At 45.1% G+C, this 22,491-nt stretch overlaps 2 protein-coding genes across 2 annotated transcripts; one reads left to right on the top strand and one right to left on the bottom strand.

Annotated features, from left to right (window-relative positions):
- Nucleotides 1–832: 832 nt before the first annotated feature.
- Nucleotides 833–13,009, bottom strand: GPS1 (G protein pathway suppressor 1). Its single transcript, XM_076353911.1, has 14 exons — nt 12,951–13,009; nt 10,242–10,334; nt 8,150–8,331; nt 6,772–6,936; nt 6,455–6,590; nt 6,213–6,290; nt 5,746–5,806; nt 5,260–5,345; nt 4,687–4,781; nt 3,474–3,579; nt 3,043–3,123; nt 2,777–2,914; nt 2,411–2,545; nt 833–1,657 (listed from the first exon to the last, which is right to left on the bottom strand). Exons 1-14 carry the CDS (start codon nt 12,981–12,983, stop codon nt 1,583–1,585), a joined length of 1,464 nt encoding a protein of 487 aa, XP_076210026.1. The 5' UTR covers nt 12,984–13,009; the 3' UTR covers nt 833–1,582.
- A 432-nt stretch (nt 13,010–13,441) lies between these two features.
- On the top strand, nt 13,442–21,699 carry RFNG (RFNG O-fucosylpeptide 3-beta-N-acetylglucosaminyltransferase). Its single transcript, XM_076353929.1, has 8 exons — nt 13,442–13,902; nt 14,778–14,826; nt 15,363–15,465; nt 15,855–16,008; nt 17,028–17,116; nt 17,205–17,370; nt 18,745–18,830; nt 19,061–21,699. The coding sequence occupies exons 1-8, from the start codon at nt 13,465–13,467 to the stop codon at nt 19,125–19,127; spliced, it is 1,152 nt and encodes a 383-aa protein (XP_076210044.1). The 5' UTR covers nt 13,442–13,464; the 3' UTR covers nt 19,128–21,699.
- The last annotated feature ends 792 nt before the right edge of the window (nt 21,700–22,491 follow it).

Raw genomic sequence — 22,491 nt, 5'->3', positions numbered from 1 at the left:
TGCCTGACTCGAAGTTCTTGATTAACTAGCTCTCTCCTTTCTCTCCTCAAAAATGGGAGAATTTTTCCATGCCAAATGGAAGACATTTAACCAAAGACTTCACAGGAACTATTGCTTCCATTTTCAGCACCTAAGTCATAAAAAGCACGGAAAGCCAGAGGGAGAGAGCACTGTTGCGATTTAGCAGCTGTGCAAACGCAGTCCAGGAATTCAGCTGTTAGAACGTTCCCTCAAATTGCACTTTCTTCACAGTTCATCCAAGCTACATCTCCAACCAGATCAGAAAGCAAAATACAATGGCCTACGAAACATCATCAAGCTTAGCAAAAAATCAATGGCTTGAGATCAAAATACCTAAAACCCAACTATAACACAAAACTCCAAATACTCAGAAGTTTTTTAATCCTGCTGTTTAATGCACTAGATATAACAACTTATTAAAAAAAAAAAAAAAAAAAAAAAAAAAAAAGCACTAACACATTAACGGTAACATCTGTAGTCAGTTGCCAGACCAGTCAGGGCTGGATCAAAATTCTTAGCTTGCCTTATGGATCAGATGAATGCAAGGCTGCAGTGACTTCAGAAAATTCAGTGCATATCTCCTTTCATTAACACAGAACATGCACACACCTGGGCTGCCACCTTTAATCCCTTTATAAAAGGAAAAGCAGAATAAATGCACCTGGAGAGCGGGCACCTAGACTGGCTGCTTTCAGCTCTTCCACAGGACTTGAGTGGTATTTTATGGCATTTATCCATGCTACCAGAAGCAACTGTTGCACGTTGGGAAACCATCACACGCTACGGCAGTAAGACTGGACAAGCAGCAATATTTGCATGAAGTAGAGATTTACTGCTATGATAACACTGGACCCCAAAGCCAGGTCATGCACAAGTGGGAAACACATCAGGAAACAGGTCTTTGAAAACAGAGACCAGAGAGAAAGAACCTGGATCCAGGTAAACATAACACCCTAAAATAAAGGCCTGTTACTGAATGCATGGAAGCAGTGCCATGTTTTCTGGTGTAGGTGAAAAATCATAAAGAGTTTCTCAGAGGAAATCTCCTCTCCCATCAGAACTCTAGCTCCATAATTGAGAGCAATGCACTTGTAAGTTTATCTGGAATAAACAGAAAGCTCAGCATTGCTCAGCATCAAGGCAATGCTTTCAGGCCAGCGAAATTCATCTTAGATCACACCTGTCCATTCAACTTAACACTAACTATTTTTGCAGCTTTGAAACAAGAAAACTAATAGCAGCTGAAAAACTCTCAAATCAGCATCTGTATGAATAACCTGACAGCTCTTTATGGAGTGGTGGAAGAAGGAGAATGGAGGAAGATGTTCTACCAAAACTGAAATGATGACCCCTTGCAGGGATGCTGTTTTTAGAAAGAATTTCTTTTCAAGGAGAACTGAAGTTATTGGAATATTCGTATTATCCACCATCAGTCCTGACCCTCTCAATCCGAGCAGGAAGTGAGGGAGACAGGGACAGTTTGTGAAACTCAGCAGTTAGTGGGTGAGACACTGGGTACAGTCCTGGAGGGACCATTTCTTTTGGTAGTGCACGAAGTTTTTCACATGTTGGTGCTCATCCTGGACTGGCTGTTAGCTGGAGTAAGCTCCCCTTGGCTACCTTCTCTCGGAGGAGACTGCAACAAGACCAAAACACATCCCAGTTAGTGATGTGTAAACATCCTGCAGAGTGCTTTGTGAGAGACCAAACGAAGCACAGGTAAAGCACAGCAGGATAACAGCAGGGGGAGAGCATACCCCCAACTCATAAATGATGATGGCTTTGCAAAAGCTTTGTGTTTACAACTTCTACAGTTACAGTTCACAAGAACTGTTCCTAAAAAAGTCAAACCAGAACGTTTAAGCCACTCTTATTTACTATGTACAAGGTGCTGTTGGCCCCAAAAGTTGAATCCTATCTGCCATTTAGTTATCACAGAGATTAATATACTATAGAATTTAACACGTTCTGTGGCAGATGGCCTATCCTCCCTAAGGGCATTCTTTTGGAACTGCATCCTGGAAGGAATACTCCAAGCAATTCATGCATTTTTTACTTCCTTTACTAAAAAAAATTACTTGAAACAATCTTTGTTTTGATAAGAGATATGTGTGTCAAGAATTAGTTGGAATGAATTAGTTAGAATCAACCCAAGCACATAAACTTCAAAGGACATTCTGCGTTGTACAAGCAGGTCAATGTATTGGCTAGAAACACTTGTTCCTTATATATTTACTATTTACTATTGTAAGAATTTGTCCAATCACGAGCACAACAAATCCATTCCCCTCCAGAATCTTCAATTCACCAACTTTTATAGTTTCAGTTAAAAAAAAAAAAATTAAAAATCTTAACACTGTCTCAAAGTCCACATTTAACATGCCCATACCTTGACATGTATCTGGTTGCGCAGGACTGCAGCTCGCAGGATCATAGCTTTGGCACGTCGCTGAAACTCTTTGCCCATTAGTAAAGACTTCTCAAAAGTTGTGCTGCGCTGATCTACATCTCGAGCATAAAGAATCTGTAACCAATACAGAGAACTGTACACAGGAGCTATGACAGGGTTCCACAGCAGGAAGCTCTTTCTCCGCAAGGGAACAAAGCTAAGGTATCATGGAGTCTGAGTTTACACGCAGACCAGCCCTACTGAAAATACCAGTCACAACAGATGAATGCAACTTCAAAGCGTCCCAGGAATAGAGAGTTTCTAATCTTAGTACAGCTGTTCAGTCTGTGGCTCAGATGCACTCACCTTACTGTGCGAGTCTATTCTGGCATTGATCAGTCCCTCCAGGATCAGCTGAGTAAGTTCATCTTCCAGAGCAGCCACTGTGGTATTAAAAGCAGTGGCCATCTTGCGCATATCTGCCGACACATAGGGGCTGAAGTACTAGGAAGAAGAAAATATTCAGTTGCCAAGTGTACTCCCCACCCTCCGACAAACCGTGGGAAAAGCAGTTACAAAGAGGTGGCCTATCTTACTGTTCATCCACCTCTCAGGATTACAGGAACAATTACCTGGATAAGGGCACGATTTCGAATCTGGGTATAAAGTGTCCTGACATGAGGTGCAAGGTACATATCCAGGAGCAGGTTGTCCTGTGTGAAAAAACACACCGGAAGCTGAGAAGCAGCCCAGAAAAATATAGTATTCCTATGTTCTGAAACATACGTGTATATACTTAAACCTTAAGGATATTACACTACAGCAAGACAATACCATAAACCAAGAATGAATAAAAGAACTAGCAATGTATTTAAAAAATTTATCATTTCTCCTCACCCTCTACTGCTAAGCTACTCCCAATTTCCATTCACCACGTCAGGAGACAGAAGACACAGAAGAGCTGAACACTCTTAGTAGCTACTTTTAACAGTCACTGCTTCTCACAAAAGGCTAGGCAAGGGAACTTTTAGGGTCTGTTCTGCACTGCCCCCCTGCAACTCACCTTCATCTCATCCAGCATCTTCAGGCATGAAGCATATTTAGATTCATAAAACTTGAAGATGATGTCACGAACCTGTGGCTCCAGCTCCAAAAACAATTTGAAGGAGCTACAGACAAAGATGGCAGTGATCAGACATTGGAACCCACCACTTAAATACCTCACAACCCCAACACTCCAAGTTGCAAGGTTACAAACTCTCACTATCTTTTAAAGATTCCAAGAATTTACTCTCTAACAGACCAGACAGCCCATTTTCAGCAGGGCTGGGAGCCTGGAACACAGAGAGATGCAGCACAGCATCAGAGCTGTGGTGAGGGAAGGCAAGAGACTTTTGACAAACCAAGCAGTAGCAGTGTTTGTCCACACAAAACAATGAGTGGGAATAGGTCAAAATCAGGATACACCACCAGAAAACATAGGCCACATTTGTGCATGCACTGTAGTCTGTGCTGGCCAGCTTTGTGTTCCCTTTCAAAGCACAGCCTTCACTAAGTACAGCATGCCATAGGTAGGTTAAGCATGCAACAGCCTCGGGAAAATAACCTATCGTTAGGTGTGGGAGATCTTTGGGATGCACGCTCTTTCTCAGTGCTCTCCCAATTCTCCATCACAGATTTCCGAACCTTGGGATCTCACCCTATGAATCAGCCAATAAAAAAGTCAGGGTAACAACCCTTTTTCCACATCAATTTAAAATTAGTGCTTCCATACACTTAGCTGACAGGAATTCAGTATCATTGTAATTCAATCTACGACACACAAATATCCATTTTCTTCCAAAGACTGTTAATTCTCTTAACCTTGTGTATGTCATAGCTAGATTACACTGCAAGTTGTATTAACACGATTAACATACACCAGAACAAGTGGTAACATGAAGGCAAATTATCTTACAGCTGCCTTCTGTAGGGCTCTACCCCTCTGATTTAGTATCTGATATGGACCGCTGAGGGAGATAGAAAATTGGGCTATGTAGATGCTGGATTTGACCTGGGTTGGAAACTTCCGTTATACTACGAAAACGTCAGCTGTGATTAACCTCTGTATTTTAGACAGCAAAACGTCACTTAATGCTAAAGCCAAACTAAGGCTCAGTGATTCTTTCTCTCCTGTATGACACAGCTATTACTCCTGCCAGAATCCACTCTCAACCAAAGTCCCACGTCCCAGAAGATGTCCAGTACATACAAACTCCTCTCGAGGCATCACTTACCTGCTGGAGATAACATTTCGTTGCAGTTCCTGACGGTCAAAGGTAGCAAGGGCACAGAGACCACCATACACAGCCACATTGCTAGGAGATAACAGCTAGAGAGAGAGAGAGAGAGAGAGCTGTCACTGACTACTAAAATGGCAGAAGGCTGGAATTAAGTATTCTACCCCAGGCCTTTCCTTCACGCAGTGACAAGATTAGTCCTTGTCAAATGGAGTGGAACCACTCAGCATGCTCTCAGGCATTCATCCAGAGCCTGAGGAGTGATTGTCCACTGCTAAGAGAGCAGAAACCAATTCCAACAGCCAGTCTTTTGATTGAGCTACACAGATACACAAACCTCACAGGTAATTCCTATGTGATCTAGAGTAGATCATTTAAAGAACCCAAGAACAGAGACTTTTAAAAAAAACCAAAACAAAACAAAAACAAAAAACCAACCACGGTTCATAGCACCACCAAACTATACAGGAGTGCTGTGAGAATAACTACAATATCTGAATTTTACAACCTAATACTTAGAAGAATTACATCCCTTCCAAGACCTGCACACAGCTCCCTCTTGGTCCTCACCTCAGGGAAATCACAGTGGTCAAACGACGCCAACAAGAAGCACTTTGCTGCCTGTTTGTACTTCCGAGCAGCTAGTTCGGCCAAGCCTAGGAACCAGAAAAGTTAGTCCTTTGTTTATGATAGCATACAAATTAGAAGAAATTGCAAAATCTGGGGAGTAGGACAGGCCCCCACACGGTTGCTAATGCCTTCACTATTGAAGTGAAACGAGACTCTCAGACAGTATCTTGCACCCTTTGAACTACGTTGACTCACACCGGCATCCTCTCTGAAGAAACTTAGGGAGAAGAAAGAAATGGCAAAAACAAGTCAGCAGTTCCATCTCATCAGCTTTATTAAATTTTGCATTTCTGGTGAGAAAATACAAAGTCTGTCAAATCTGAGAGAAAAAGTAAACCGAGCACACACTGTTGTCAAAGAGCCCTACGGACAGCTAACAGGCAGAAAGACGGGCAGACAATACAGGATGCTGAAGGATTCACTCACCTGCTGCACATTTCAGTTTGGTGAGAATTGCTTGTGTCTGGCTGTCTCTTTCTCCTCTTTGCTAAAGGATAGGAAAAAGCAGTAGTGAGCAAGCAGTATGAAAACCATTTTGATTACAACTGTCCTTGGGATATTTCATCCTAATAATCAACTTGCAAATCTCAACAGCAAGATATCTTCGTCTTATTTGTCTTGGGAAATATGGCAAGAACCAAGGATGGGAAGTCTCTCTGTCTTTACCATGAGTCAGATTTCCTACACATGTATCATGGGAGAAAAGCAACAATGAATCTCAAAAGAAATAGTATAGCAGCCAAGGAGGCTGGATTAGAGGAAGAACAGACTGTAAGATGAAGGGAGTCTTATAGGGAGCAAGTCATAAAGGGGGAAAGGAAGAAATCGTTTTACAAATTTTGGAGACAGAAAACAAAGGGAAAACTCATGCAAGTTAAAAAGCAGGACCTTACTTCTGCAATTTCTGGTGTAGACTCAGCCTTGCTTACATAGCTCAGAACATGAGACCAATTCTGGAGGTAGACACTGACCTGTAGAGAGCCAGAAACAGTGTAGAATAGGCATGGATAAATGGTGTTACTTAGATAAGCAGTACCATTGCAGACACAAGAGGTGTAACCAGAGCAAAGTACAGGTGGACTTTACAGCAGATATCAGAAAGACACCAAGTACCATTTCCTACAAGCCTTCCTACCTTGATGACATTGAGACACATGTTGATGACATGTTTAGCACTGGTGCAGTAATCACGGGCTCGCGAGTAACACTTGAGAGCGTTGCTGAGGTCCCCACAGTCAAGGTAATGATCACCTAAGTCATCATGGCCTCTCCTGGAGCACAGGAATTAAAATACCAATGAACTGTGTGCTCCGAAAGGGACACGGTCAGTTTGTTCCAAACAAGTAACTCAACACACTGACCTAAGGCACTGAATGCAGTTGACATCCTGTGTTAGGTGCCTGGAGGAGCAAAATGCTCTTCCTTGCTCCAGCAGAGCCTTCTGCATCTCACCTGATACTCTCCTTGATGGAGTTCCCTTTGTAATTTTTCAGATCTGTGTCGAGTTTCTCCAGTTTAAGAAGAGCTTTTTTGCGTGTAGCTTCAACCCAAGCTGTGTCAAGAGGAGGGGGTTCAATTCCACTATCAGGGACAGCATCAGGTGTATTCTGCAGTTCTCTGAAAGAAAAGAGTTTGACTGGGGCTATTATGCTGCGAATTTTTCAAAACAGAGATCTGCTAAGTACCTGGCACTGTTACCCTAACAAACAGTACTGCATACACAAAATAGACCAAAGAGAAAACAAGGATGGTGGGGAAAAAAGAAAGACTGCTAAGATTTCCAGTGAAAACAGTAACATAAGCATCACAGATGTTTACAAATTCTTCTCAAAATTATCCTAATGATCTTTTGCAGGTATTTTATTAACAAGCAAGTCATTGCTAATTTTAAAGAAACAACCTGCTCTATAAATCACTTGAAAGCAAGTTAGTAACAGTGCTGCAATGAATTATTACATTCTATGAAAGTATTTAATGACTCTTTAGAGTCATTGAATCCAATCAAACATCTCTATATGGGACACAGTGTACACGTGTTTACGAGTTCTCTTCCCAGCTATATTGCAATGGCTTGATAGCAAAGCTACGCTGTACAGATACCATCCAACTTCTTTTTCCATCCAGCTCAGATCAACGTGTCTACTTGCACTGAACTCACTTTCCAATATCTTAAACAGAAAAACACATTCTGAGTTCTTTGGGGGTTTTGTTTAGTTTGGTTTTTTTTACCAACAGTCCTTTTGACATGTAAGAAAGCAACGAGCATACTGTCGCACATACATGGTAAAGACTCCCAGGGCAAAACAGACAAAAAAATCAACAAATATGCATAGCAACAAAAATAATGCAAAGACAGGAAGCGTGGTTGGATAAGTGAAGTATCAAAGGCTACCCTTAACAGCAAACCTGTGGCTGGGGTGGGGGGGAAGGAAAAAACCCAAACCAAAACAAGGCAAACAGTTAGATAAGGTTTCAATTTATGAACACACGAGCATCTAGAAGAGGCTTCATCTCCATAATCTACCTAAGGAAAGACAACTGTGTTCATTAATATTTGAAGCAGTTGCAAGGACTAAACTCTCCTCAATATCTACCTGTAGCCTTTTAAAACACTGAGACTTCAGAATGAGATAATGTCTTCTGTGTTTGATCTTTAAAAAAAGCATGAGACCTTAGGCCTGAACACACACATTTCACTGCTACTACATTCTAAGGGCAAAGACAATTTGCATAAGGAACATGCTAGTATTACGTGCGAAGTCCCCCACTGGAGCAGCTCGGTCTTAACTCAGTCGAAAGAGCTCCCCAGGTTCCCATGATCTCTTAGTACCTGGTGGCCTCAGACAACTTTCTGTGGATTTCTTCGTACACATCAACATTGAAAGTTCTCTGGACAAATGACAATGCCATCTTGAGGGCTTCCACCCGCAGCTGTGGGCAGTGATCAGCAATAAATTGCAGCCGCTCAATTCGCATCAGGCCACTGTAGCTGGACGCATACTGCTCCAAATCCTGCAAACAAAACCTGGTCTTAGAAGGCGAAGACGGCACCACTAAATCAGGCTACTACACTGTGACCTGCACAGGTTTTCCTGCAGTCCTGACCCCTTCATGGAGGGCAACATGACTCAGACAAATAAAAAATCAGGTAAGATTATTCCATTTCTGCTTTCTTCAAACATTAATAATTTCCTCAGAAATAAGCAGTACATTACAATTTACGGTTTTTTATTTCGGTTGTGATGCTGTCCGTTAAGGCTAATCAGCTCACCCACTTCAAGCATCGGTTATATCACCCGTTAATAATTTTGTCAAGATTCCATCATTTGAGCTGAAGTTTCCTAAACCAGACAGCCATTCCACATGCAGTTTTTCCTCGAAAAATAGTCTCCATATGACAATTTGCATTCTTTTACTCATACTAATTTCTTAAAACATCTCCTTTGAGAACAAATAGGGTCTCTTACTCTTGAGGAAGGATCTGAGGTTTAAGTTCTGAACACTCAGCAGATTTTTAAGCCTTGGGGTGGAGGGGAGAAGAGGAGCGCAAAACATCTAGTAAAGATATGATACGGCAACGCAGGGAGATTTCCTAAAGACAGAAGTACACATGCAAACAACCATAGCAGAACGTTCAGGGCAAAGTCAAGCATTCCGGCAGCAGGAGACACTAGACTCAGGCTGCCTGTCCACATTTAATATGCATCCTGTGTCATGTCTGACTCCCCTACCCCTGTATGTCTAAATCAAGATACCGCTATAGATGTCACGGTAGCATTTTCTAACATGATTGTTGCCTGACTCAGTGCAAGAATGATCTTGCTCTGAGACTGAAACAGGACTGTGTGCAGTGAAAAATTGTATTTAGGATTCCTGCTTTATTTGCTGCAGAACTTGAAAAATATAAAGGCAGGAGCATTCTTTCTTCCACAGTTTCATGCCTGATGGTGCACAATACTCCTGAAATCATTGAGTAATTTCACTTTACTCCTCAGCTCTTTGAATGTCAAAGGGGAATTATGGTCCTTCACATCAGTTACGGTGAAAAGAAAATCACTAATTTTTGTGGAACACTTAGATGCTATAGTAATAACAAAGACGTAAAGGTCACAACATAATCGCTTCATCACTCTAGCTTCAGAACAGAATCGAAATGCAACGAAACCAAACAAGGTATCAGGTCATATGCTGAAAAAAACCAAAACCAACCAAAAAACCAAAACCACAAAAAAATCCCCAACAACAAAAAAAGAGGGCTGTGCAGTAAACAGTGAATAACCATGTGACAACTGTTATAAGGCACGGAGACAAGAGGAACAAATTAAAGCTTCAGAGGTTATGTGAGATCCAAAGCTTCCTAACTGAATGCTTTATTTTGCAATTTTAGTGTTGCTTTAACTTTTTCCACTTAACATTTTTGCTCTCTTCTGCAACACCCACCTCTCACTGTTACAGAGTTGATACATAAAAACTGGACAAAATCTTAAACCACTAACTAAAAATTGAAGAAAATGATATAAGCAAATACAGCCTTTTATAACTCTACAGCTCAGAGGATCAAACAATGAAAGAATTCCATCCTAACTATGTACTTAAAGCACCTGAGCCTTGCTCCTCAAAGAACAAGCCTCAAAATAAAGGAATGATGTCTCTGTAAGTAATCAGAGATGTACTAAACTATTTCAGAATGGAAACCGCGTCAAACAGGCAGCATGCAGCAAGTCACAAAACAGCATTTCCTCCTTCATCTCAGAAGGTGTGGTAGAGGTCAATACGTGACGAGCTACCAAAGAGGCTGTTCTTATCTATTAATTTCTAAGTAACAATTTGACAAGGAGTAAAATGAGGGAGTTTTTCCAAAACCTTAACGGAAGAGGCCATGCCCAAGGAATGTAACCCACTAGCCCTCAACCAGCACATACCAGAGTGGGGTTCTCCACCACATAGTTGATATCAGGTGCATTTTGCTGATCTTCTTGTGGATCTACGTCAATCTGCATGGGCTCTACTGCACCCTAGAATAGCAAAATGAAGTCAAAAGTGGCTTATTACATTTGAGCAGGAAACAACTATGTGACTCAATCTGTTAAGGACTTGCTTAAATACACATTAAATTTAAAAAATGAAAAAACGTCCCTCAGCCTTTAGACATCTTTAGGATTTTTCTCTAGCAACGCCACTACTCAGCACGATGCTTTGTCTAAAACAAGCAGCACTAAGGCTCAGCATTCGCACAGAGCATTTTATTTTGCTTGGTAGATTATGAAGCAAGAAAGTGAAGGGGTCAATAAATCTGATTCTACAAAGTATCCCAGGCATGCATGCTAAATTCCAAATGACATTCCGTTTCTCTTCCTTGAGCAAGAGCAGGCATTAACACTCAGCTCAAGAAGCTCCAAGAGTTAAAAAGTACCCAAAAAACTCACCAGAACCTTTCAAAGCTGCTTTAATGCTTAAAAGTAGTATTTTCGGGGGGAAAAAAAAAGACAACTGTTACACTTTTTAAAAGTATTAAAAAATTTAAAGAACAAAATGCAGAATGGCAATTCCACAGTTTCTGACAAATACTGGGGAAAAAATTTATCTGCGCTGCAAAAATTTACCATCAGTTGAACTATCCTACTATCGTTATCCAAGTCCAACCGTTTAGGTAGATTCTCTTTTGCAGGAACAAGGGAGTGTTATTCTCCCAGTATATCTTGCACTGCTTCGAACCACCTGAGGAATCGTACCAGTACAGTGACCTCAGTACAACTGCGTCAATACCACACCTGCGCGTGTTCCCATTTAAGACCAATTTACTGTGCAGTCCCACAGACAAAATTGGTATGCTATGACAGAATTCTTTTCCCTCTCCTAGCCAAAAGTGTGCTGAACATTCCCCCTAGGTATTACCAATTTAAACTCGGGAAAACCAAGCTGAATGTCTTCTTATAAAATGCTGAATATGCACAGATATTCCCATAAGCAACACCTGATTTGGGGTAAATTGCAGGAGTGGACCTTAGAAAGGACAAAAATACCAACCACCTTGCCTCCACCATCACCAAATTGTTTTTGTTGATGTTTTTATTGATTTTGCTGTCTGTTAAGAAATCAAAGATAGAGGGTTTTTTGGGTTGGGTGGGTGTTTGGTGGCTGGGGTTTTTTTTGTGAGGAGGAATAGGGCAGATCCAGATTTCCTAACTCTAAAAATTGATGCATCTTGTATTCACCCGCAGCCTGTTCATTCTTTCACAGACTGGTATGTACCAAATATGCACGTATCTCAACGCTGATGTGAAATCTCCCAAAATCTGAAGTAAAAGCAAGTAAAGCATATAAAAGTTTGTTTCCTAGTTTGTTATTCTCCACGTGAAGGAAGGGAGGGAGGGTGCAAAGGAGAGTTTGATCATCCGGATCACCACTCAGGAAAACTGTGCATAAAACCATTTAAGTCACCATATATTGAGACCATTACTTTTTCCATTTTTATCTACCTTATCTCTTTTATTCTATCATAAACACTAAGTGTCAGGGTTGCTTTTTTTTAGGCCGTGTTTGCCTACCATAGTAAAAACCTGATATGGACTCCTTAGAAATCAGCATTGCAGAAACTAACAGTAACTCCAGCTGGTGGAACAGAATGATTTGTGTCCTGCTACGCTGGCAGGCTGTACTCTGCGTTTCTCTCTCAACTCCCAGACAAGGAAAAACACAAAAAGTGGGCTGGAAGTCCCACTAGGACACGCGAACTCAGACATTTTCAAGCTAACTCTTTATTCTGGAAGGAAGACGCAAGGTCTACTTAAGAACGACTCACAAAGCAAATAAAATAATGCTCACGCCCCAAGATTTTCTGAGCCCAGAAGGGCGCCCTGTTGGAAGGTACCTCATAAGGCCTCATACAAGCAGATAAGCTGGCACTCAAGCTGAAGTCTCCTGCTGTGCTCGGGAGGAAGAGCTGTGACCTACTGCTGGAGGGGGTGCAGGACAGATCTGTCACTGATGAAGAAGCTGAGCTGGATGCTGAACTACCCCTCATCCTGTCCTGACTTTCCGCACCCCCGCGCCCTGACAGAGAACTTGCTGGCTGCTAAAGGGAAGAAAGACAGTTAACTCGCAAAGGGATCACCCGGGCGGTCACTGAAGGTCCAGGCTCAGCGCACCGACCCCCTCCGGGCTCCTGCGGCTTTCCCCCTGTACTGCAGACTCTCAGTTCCTCCTCATCCGCCACCTCGTTACACCCTTCTCTGCCACCCCAGCCCTACCTACGGCACGTACAACGCGAAAATCGAGCAAGGGGGCCGCTGCAGCGGCGGGGGACGCCGCGGGTGCCGGAGGACGCTCGGCTGGGCGCCGCTCCTCGCGAACGGCGGCGGAAGCGACACCGACCGACCCGGCGGAAGGGCGAGCGAGGGCCCAGGGCCGGCCGAGAGCGGCTCGCCTCCCCGCGAGGAAGCCGCGGGCGCGGAGCCGAAGGGGAAGGCCGCACCGCGCCACCCGGAGGCCGCGGCAGGGTAGGGCCGTGCGGCGGCAGGGCCGGGCCGCGCTGCCGGTCGGACGCCGCGCGGGAGGGACGCCGAGCGCGGCCGCGGCGGCCCCCGGCGGGACGGCGCTGCCGGGGGCGGCGGGAGGCGGCTGCCCCGTACCTGCAAGTTAAAGACCTGGACGGGCAGCGGCATCCTTCCCCTCGCGGCCGCCACTTCCGGCTGACCTCCCCGCCTCTCCCCCCGGCTCGGCTTCCACTTCCGGGTCGCGCGGCGCCGCCAGACCGCATCCGACAGGTGAAGCCCTTAAAGGGGCCGCGGCCCGTCTTGCCTCTCCCGCCGGCCCACCGGGGCCGCGCGGGGCTCTCGTCGCCCGCGGGGCCCGGCCGCGCTCGCCGGGCCACGCCGCCCGGGGCGGCCTCCTCCGTGGGTCAAGCGCGGCCTGGGGTGCCCGGGCGCTCCTCTCCGCCGGCCGCGGGGGCTGCCGCCGCTTCCCGGAGCGCGGCGGCGGCCGCCTGGCCGGGGCCGGCCGCTGCCGCGCGGGGAAGGGGGGGGGGGGGGGGGCGGCCGGGCTCCCGGCGCCGGCCCGCCCGGCGCCGGCCCGCCCGGAGCCGCCGCCCGCCCGCGGGGCCATGAGGCGGCCGCGCAGCGCGGCGGGGGCCCGCGGGGCTGCAGCATGAGCGGTTCCTGCCTGGGGCTTCGCAAGGCCTGCTTCCTGCTGTCCGTCAGCGCCGCCGCCCTCCTCCTCCTCCTGCTGCCGCGGGGGCAGCCCCCCGCCGCGCCCCGCCGTCGCCCGCCGCCCGCCGCCGGGCCTAGCGGGCCCCCGCCGCAACGGGCGGGCCCCGGGGGGAGCGGCGTGGCGGGCTCGCGCGGGGAGCCGGGCGGCGGGCCGGGGACCGGGACCGGGACCGGGACCGGGGCGGGCGGCCGGGGCGGGGGCCTCGCCGGCAGCCCGCAGCCTGCGCGGAAGGGCCGCCTTGGGCCTGCCGGGGCCTCGGCCAGGGAGAGCCTGGAGCTGAAGGACATCTTCATTGCGGTGAAGACCACGAGGAAGTACCACAGGAGCCGGCTGGACTTGCTCCTCCAAACCTGGATCTCCCAGGCGAGGGGACAGGTGAGGCTTCGCCGGCGGGCTGGGGCGGGCGGCCGGGAGCCTCGGTCCCTCTGGTTTCCCGGGCAGCCGCTGCGCTTCCTCACCGAGTTTCTCCTTGCGTGTGTTAAAAACATCTTTCCTTGTCAGACCGAGGAGGGTGGTCTTACCTAAATAGCTCGTCTGAACCTGCCTCCAAAAGAGGTCGTTGTCCATTAAGCTAGTTGCTTGCAATCTGGGATCGGTGGTCCAAGCAGAAACGGTTTGCCGACTTTTGTATGGCTGGGGAAAACACTACGCGCTAGTGAAAGATCCCTAGCGCTGATGCCTCTAAGCCGGTACTTTGGACTAAGCAGTTCAGCGACTTAGGTTTTTCCATAGAACAACGTAGAATTTTGTTCCCTCGTTTGGGAATTTCGGTACATTCAAGCATATTAAAGCAATTTTGTCCAGCAGTTGGGACAAGACAGCGTTACCACCTGGCACTTTCCACCCTGACTCTCATTCTTTCCTTTTAGCTTGCTTAACGGCTGTGGATGACTCCTAGCCAGAGAGAGGAGGTGAAGTTGCAGAGGGAGGTACTACCAAAAAAGACAGTCGTTCCTATCTGGAAATTGGTTGTCTGTACCCTGAGATGAGGAGAGTAAAATCTTGGATGCTTTACTGAAATGAGACTCTTCTGGTTTGCAATGCAAAAACTTATCAAATAAGGCAAGGGCTGAAGTTGCTGGGGTTCCCTCCACCACCACTCCCCACCCCGCTCCCAGCGGCTACCGTGAAATAAACTAACAAGACAAAACATTCAGAATTCTGACTGCAACTGAGCAAAGTTGCAATTAGTTTCTGAAATTCTCAAATGTGGACACGCCTTTCTCCCAACCCATTTTTGTCTCCCACAGACGTTTATATTCACAGACTGGGAGGATCGGGAGCTGCGCCTGAAAGCAGGTAAGCTGCGTAGCGTAGGTGCGTGCTGTCTGAGTTTTGTTTCTGTCGTACTTTCCCTAGAAGTCGTACTTTCCCTAGAAGTCCTTATTTCATGCTGTACAAGCAATTAGGGAAGTTAAGATGGAGAAAATGGAGAAAACTTCTCCTTTCACAGGAGAACTTGCTGTTCCTACTTGCCACCTGGACAAGATGCCTGGAAATTCCTGAATACTGGGTTCAGCTTTGCACCCACTTCCTTCCTGTTAGTAAGCTTAAGCCTGGTCCAAAGTGATATTAGGTATTTCCTTTGCATACGGTCTCATGGCACTATTTATTTACCCTGCACTCACACATTTTCACGTACTCTACAGCTTGCACGCTGTAGAGTGTGCGTATGCCCAACCCACGAGCCCTGCCTGTCCTGCAGTTTACTCTCCATGTGTGCACCACATGCACTTCAGATGTACGGTATTAGTGCCAGATGTGCACTTCTTTTGTAGTCTTTTTGGACTACACATGCTTCTCAAACCTGAAAGGGCTGATCTTTATTTTTCTAGGGGATCATATGATCAACACCAACTGTTCTGCTGTCCATACCCGGCAAGCTCTCTGCTGCAAGATGTCTGTGGAATATGATAAATTCCTGGAATCCGGGCAAAAGTAGGTGAAACACGTTGTTCTGATTGACTTTGTTTCTTCCAGTTCTGTGTTCACAGGAAACTTGAGTAACCTCCTCTGCTCCAGTAAGGAATGCAGCGTTAGCTAAAACGTGGTGATGCGCGTAGGGAAGGGAGCACAGCATGAAGCAGTGTTTATAAACAAGCATCATCTAAAAGGTGGAAAGGGTGATAATCTAAAGGGGGTTATTAATTTCAGCCTCTTTCCAAAATTAGGATCTGTGGGTGCTTTCAGCTTCCAAATTCTGTAATTCAGGACAATGGGGAATGCTTTCTGCTCCAGGCCCGAAAGACTAAGACCCAGCTGTAAACCTGTAAGTCATTTCTTTGTCACTGCTCTGCAGTAACTTTCTTACTTCATTTTGTTTGAAGATGGTTTTGTCACGTGGACGATGACAACTATGTGAACCCTCGGACTCTCCTGCGTCTCTTATCTGCCTTCTCACACAGCCAGGATGTCTACGTGGGGCGACCGAGCCTGGACCATCCCATTGAAGCAGCTGACCATGTCCAAAGTGATGGATCAGTAAGCGAACTTTGCAGTCAGTCTGAGAGACATCCTGACCTTCTAAGCTTTTAAAACCTCGAGAGTTCATAGGATTCCCCCCATAAAAACAAGTGATTTAATCTGCAAGCAGTGAACCTGGCACTGGTCACTTTCAGAGACAGGGTGCTGGGTTAATTGAACCTTTGATCTGACCTCATATGCATATGTAAAATAGAGTTTGTCTCCTGGGTGGATGTCTGTTTCTCTTCCTTTACTCACATATGTCGGTGATCTCCCTCACACTGAGGTGAGTAGGGCCTCCCCACCTTAACTCTTTCTTTTCCTTTAGTGGTTTTGGGAGAGTGTTCCTTGTTTTTAGGGTTTTGGGGTTTGGGTGGTTTGTTTTGAGAGCAGTATCACATTGTCATCATCTTGAACCAACCTCAGATGTGTGACAAAGGCTCTTTGGGTATATAAGGCATTTCCAATACTGAGTGGTTACTAGGTTTCCAAGAAGTGGAAGCAAACATATTTCAGTCACAGGATACGTGGGCTAAAGGACAAGTCCTCACCAGCTCACCTATACTGACAGGCCTAAAGATAAATCAATCCACTGGCCAGAAAGTCTGTTACAAAGCAGCTCGTTAGGGAAAACTCCGCACAACAAAATGGTCTCCTCGGACATGGAGCCAAGTGACTAATGGGCCACCTTTGATTTCCTCAGGAACACTGAGCTGGCTGTGACCCTTGGCTAGAATGACCAGGGGACAGATGGAACTGGGTGGGAGCGGGACTATAGTTTCCCATTTCATGTGTGCTACCTCAGTTGTCCTAACTTGATGGTTCACCTGCTGTCAGTTCCAGGATAGAGTTTCCTTTGAGAGAACAGCTAGCTGGGCTTTCAGCAGCCTAAAGAAACAGGAATTAATCTGTAGTCTTCCTCCGACTCAAGTGCAGTGTGTGATATCCTGTAGAACCTCAAGTTCCCTTCCCTGCCCAGCCAAATGGAAAAAGCCAATTATCCGTAACTACCGTGTGTTTTTCTTGTTGCTCTTCAGAAGACAACCGTGAAATTCTGGTTTGCCACAGGTGGAGCAGGGTTCTGTATCAGCAGAGGTCTTGCCCTGAAGATGAGTCCCTGGGCCAGGTAAACACTGTTCCTAGCTGAGCTCCATCAATATGCGTTTGGTAGGCTTTAAAGCGTATTTCATCGTCTCCTGTGCTCTGTCTCACAGCCTAGGTAATTTCATCAGTACTGCAGAAAGAGTACGTCTTCCTGACGACTGCACTATTGGCTACATCATCGAAGGGCTGCTGGAGGTAAAGCTGCTGCACAGCCCGTTGTTTCATTCCCATCTGGAAAATCTGCAGAGACTACAAGGCGAGTCTGTGCTGCAGCAGGTAGGGCTAAGCCTCATGTCCTGTTCTTATAATTACACCTCAGTCTGATCAGAAAGAATGCTCTCCATAGACTTAGCACTCTTCAGCAAAGAAGGATGTCTACAGACACGCTCAGAGCTGTGTCCTGTCCAATTCCTTCATTTAGGTAAAAAGCATGCTTTCACCCTAGCCAATTAGGTCACATAGCTGTCCCCTCCTTTGGGGGCACATTCTGCTACATTAAGCCTAAATATGGTGTTCTCCATCTCCTTCTAAACTCTGACTTTCTGTGAGTCACAGAAGCACCAAGGAGGCAATATTTAGTTTGCCTGCCACGTAAGAAAGTATTTCTGTCTTTGCCTAACGAACTCTTGTCTTAATTCATGCTGTTCAAAACGACTAGTGTCACAGCTATAGCAAGTACCTCTTCAATAACTAAGACATAGTTAAATGTTTGATCATTTTTAAGAATAACTTGTCTTGAATGTCAAGAAACTTAATCAGTGTTTCTTAGAAAAATCAAGTATCTTTTTAATTGCTGGGATACCTTTTTACTCACGGGCAGTAGATGGAGCTATAAGGCTATCCAGAAGCTTTGTCTGCTTCTTAACTGTTTGGCACCATGAAAAAACGAGAGTGCGGTTTTGCCCCTACGAACTGCTTGGTTATATTTTCCTGGCAATTGTATTAGGCAGCAGAAATGGACACTTGGGGCCAAATTCCAGCGTGATGCAATCGCCTTCATGTTAGTGAATTTAACTGTAGGCCGAATACAGCCTTTTGTTGGTGATCATTGTTTCCCTGAGACTGTAATAGCTAACCCAAAATCCAGGATATCTACAATTAGGAAGAAAATGTATGTTGTCTTGTACCTGGCACCTGAAAATTTCTTAATACAGTGCTTGTGTGGAAGAATAGCACTGAATTGGCATTCCAGAGATCTAAATTTTGTTGCCAGGTTTGTCACACGGCAGTCCTTTGCATGCCATTTAACATCCAAATGTTTCTATTTTCCTTCTGTGCTAAGACACTACTATTGCAGACTTCAGGCAATGTCTGGGGAGGATGAACATATGTTATTTAGTGAAGGTACATACATTAGCAGGATTAACGCCCTTACAAAGCTAATTGTAAGTCATCTTGTCCTTCAGGGCAATGCACCTTTCAGCTCCTTCGTTTATTCTCCCACGTTGCCTTTAGATGAGCGGTGGTCCATTTGATAGCTACCATTCAGTGCCAATATTGCTTGTGTCAAAACTAACCACTGTCTTTCAAATGTCATCCACTGTTCAGATCAGACAGGATCCTTGGAGTCTTTCCTCCTACCTCACTAATAATCCACTCTGGTTTTCTGCATTGGTGTTACAATTTCTGAATATTTATTTGCTCTTATAGGTAACCCTAAGTTACGGAGACCCTGAGAACAAACACAATGTTGTGAGTGTGGGAGGAGTGTTTGGCCTTCAGCAAGATCCAACCCGGTGAGTGTCCACTTCCAAGACAAGATCTCCCTGCCTTGTTCATGTTCATCAACTGTAAGATGATCAAACCCACTAATGGGGTTATTTTCTCTTGTTGGCTCTTGTCGCTGTGCCAAAGGCAGGTAGACCCATCCTCTCTGCTCTATTAGACTGCTGCACGTTCAATGCTAGTATGTTCCTTGTATGGAGAATTCCAATCTAATACTTTCTTTTTTTTTGTTTCCTCCTAGATTTAAATCTGTCCATTGTCTGCTCTATCCTGACACTATTTGGTGCCCTGCTAAGAAGATGTCATAATTCTTGACCAGTCGTTGACACCTGTATCTTACCTAGTTTGCATAAGACAGGAGTTATGGTGGACTTTTTTGGGTTGTGTTGGGGTTTTTTTTTTTCTTCTTCTGGGAGACAACCAGAGGTATCTACAAAGGATGTAGACAGACTCTACTTACAAAACCAAGAAGCTGTGGTTTGTTCAGCTGCAGCCTGGGACATTCCAAGAAGAATCCTTGTTCTTTTGTCCAGTGGCTCTTCGTATGATGACTACAGTCATACGTGTACGAGTCACTTGACGCTTTCATCTGATGTCATGTGAATCTGTGCTTGGACACATCCTAGGCAAATGCAGTACTTGGAATGATAGCATTCTTACTACTGTTAGGGGCTTTTAGAGGCCATTGTCTTGAAGCTGGAGTGCTATAGCAGACTGTAGTCCCCATGGTGACAAGAGAGGGGAAGCTTTCACTCGTCTTTCTTGGGAACAGAATTATTTAAGAGCTTCTGTGGCCTGCCATATTAAAACTCCACCTGTGGGCCGGAACAGGGTTTGTTCGTAAACACCAGTAATCCTGGAATCACTAGGGTGAACAAAGCTGAAAGCCTTTGTCATGGGAAAACCCCGTGTAAGGGTAAGCTTACTCAGGACTGGATAAGAGTTGCTTACAGTGCACATTCTCCCCTGTAGTCCATGTGTACCTCCCATGGAGGTGATTGTCAGACTTGGCTCTCTTACCAGCTGAATTGCAGTCATTGTTGATTATGATGGTGGTCTGCCAGGTCCAAGACTATTCCCTTGATATTTGATACTGAAGAAATATTTGCCAGACTAGATGGTAATCGCTTCTCCTGCTTTGCCCGCAGCAGGTTGTATGAGCTAGAGCATGCTCATTGGCTGATGAAACATGCCCTGTTTCTGAAGCTGTGCTGTATCTTTTGCTGTCTGCGAGGGAGGAGGAATGCTAGATAGCTGTAATGCCCTGAGGAAGTTTTTGATGGTATCATTTGAGGACCTTTAATTGTATGACTGTGGTTACTCCACTTCAGCTTCTTCAGATAATCTTTTCATTACCTTAAGGTCTAGATCAGTGTTTATTTTTACTCTGCTTCTTAATGTTTCAGTAAATAGTTCATGCAGTCACTAAAAGGAGGCTGCACACTCACACAAAGGTAGAAATTCAATGCTGTAGCAGTATCACCTGCTGCTGTTTCTTTAAATAAAGTAAGCTTAGTTTTGAAAGCAGAAGAAATGGGGCTCCATATGTTTACTTTTCTGTTAGCCCCAACTTTGGCCATGTGCAATCCCTACCCGACGTGAAGAACAGCATAAAAAATGACTTTGCAAAACCACTGTTTACTCTCACAAACTCTTCAGAAAATATTTGCTGGTTCAGTGCTAGAGTCTGAGGCTGAATTAAGGGGAGAATAATAGAATGGCATTGTATAACCTGGAATTATGGTTAATGGCTAGAATGTGGACCTGGCAAAAGTTTCAGATTTCTAAACAGCTGTGCTGAGCCCTACTGTGGACTTCAGCTAGTTGCTTAACTTCCTGCCATTTGAAAAGTGGTATAATGTAGGCAAATGCCTGCGGTGAATTCAAGTATGAAACTTAGCAGAGGTGCCAGCCTCCTGAAATACACTGTTCCCTGCACTCTTTTTTTTAACACAAACTTTTCAGCATTTACCTGGGTGCATTTTCCTCTCTGGATGATTTTAGTTAATTCCACTGAGGAGCAAACAAGCTGACTGCTACTTGCTGCAGTCCTGCAGCTCATTCTTAAATTTCTCCTTTCCTTCATGTCTACTAAGGTGACCATGAGGTATGGGAGTAAGAATGCCACAGGGAATCGGATCCAAGTCCAGCTAGCACAGTGGCTGTTCCATAACAGGTACACCTGTAACACCGACAGCCCGTTACAGAAAACAGAGGAGGACTTGTGGAAGGTTGTGATATGTTCTACCTCTTTATTAGGTCTTCTGCTCACTAGAACTGAGGCATCCTATGGTTTAATGATTTGTCATTAATAGCTCTGGAGATTCCTGGTATCTATACAAATACTTTTTTTTTTTTTTAAATGCTTGTTAGGTTCTTGTTTTCAACCTCCTGTAGCTGAAAGCTGTGAAACTTCATGAGCTCTTGATGAGATTTTGTCTTCAAACACTGATTCTGAACTCTTCTGTTGGAGCTTTTCTTCCTCTTCCACTGGTAGCAGCCTCTTGTAAGATATCACAGACAGCGTGGACTGGCTAGTGATTATGTGGCAAAGTGCAGGTCAGAAATGACACCACTTCATATGGATGGCTGCAAAACTGAGTAGTAGAAGTTTCACACTAGTCACTGGTCACCCTGAACTAGGTGTGCCAAAGAGGCGGCATACTCTAAGCTGGTAGGGTGTTTTATTAAACTGAAAAAGGACCACGTTCTCCTGCATGGCAGCAATACAGAACTGTTTAATGTGTTCAAGTTTCTTTTAAGGTTTCTTGTGTTGACAATACAGTAGGCTGTGTGGATATATCGGGATGCAGCTTTTTAATCAAACTACTGTCTCATACATAAAGTGATTCTACAAAATAAATATTTAAATATGTCAAAGGCTGTGTTTTGTTATGTTTCTTGACACATTATCCACACCAAAAATGGACCATAAACCCTGTAATCCAGAAAACTACAGCCTCCTGTCAGGCTGTTGTGATGTCAAATGGCCACAAAGCATGTGAGTTAGATGACTTGGATGTGCAGAGGAACAAATATGGATGAGAAGAATCCTTGTGGATGATGATTAACAGAGTAAAGTAAAAGAATTGAGAAGGAATAAGTTAATTGTAAATTTGTCTCAGCACTTTCTTATTCTGTTTCTGCACTTACTAAATATGCCACAGGAGCTCTTAAATTTAAGGGTCCTCAGAAAGCAACGGCTGAATTGGGTAGTATTACAAACAGACCTGTTAATAGGGTGCGTAATTGTCTGTGCTGCTCTGCTGTTACACCATGCCAGCTCTGCGGATCAGAAGTTGGAACTGCCCTGCTGACTACCTTTGGAAGTAAACTGTGGTGCAGCAGCTTATCTAGGACCTCTTAACTACCTCTAGCCCGTTCTTCTGTTGTACCTGCCAGCACATTGCGGTTGTCACACAGGTGCTGCATGAGAAATCCTGTATGCCTCAGGCAAGTGGAGCCCGCGTACTTGCAGCTGATTTTCTAGGCAGTGACTATTACAAACTTCATCAGCAACTTCCGAGTGGGCAGAGGAGGCAGGTCTTTTCATCACCTGGCAAAACGCCCGTTTTTCTGTGGTCTCTCACTACGAAACTTTAGTGAGAATCGGAGCCAAGAAAATTCATCTCTGCATGCCCATCTCTTGCTGGGCGAGCCCAGACCTGCCTT

This window comes from Aptenodytes patagonicus, chromosome 16 (assembly GCF_965638725.1).
Source record: "Aptenodytes patagonicus chromosome 16, bAptPat1.pri.cur, whole genome shotgun sequence".
Classification (NCBI taxonomy): Eukaryota; Metazoa; Chordata; class Aves; order Sphenisciformes; family Spheniscidae; genus Aptenodytes; species Aptenodytes patagonicus.
The sequence above is the reverse complement of the archived record's forward strand: the minus strand, read 5'-3'. Positions and strand labels throughout refer to the sequence as shown.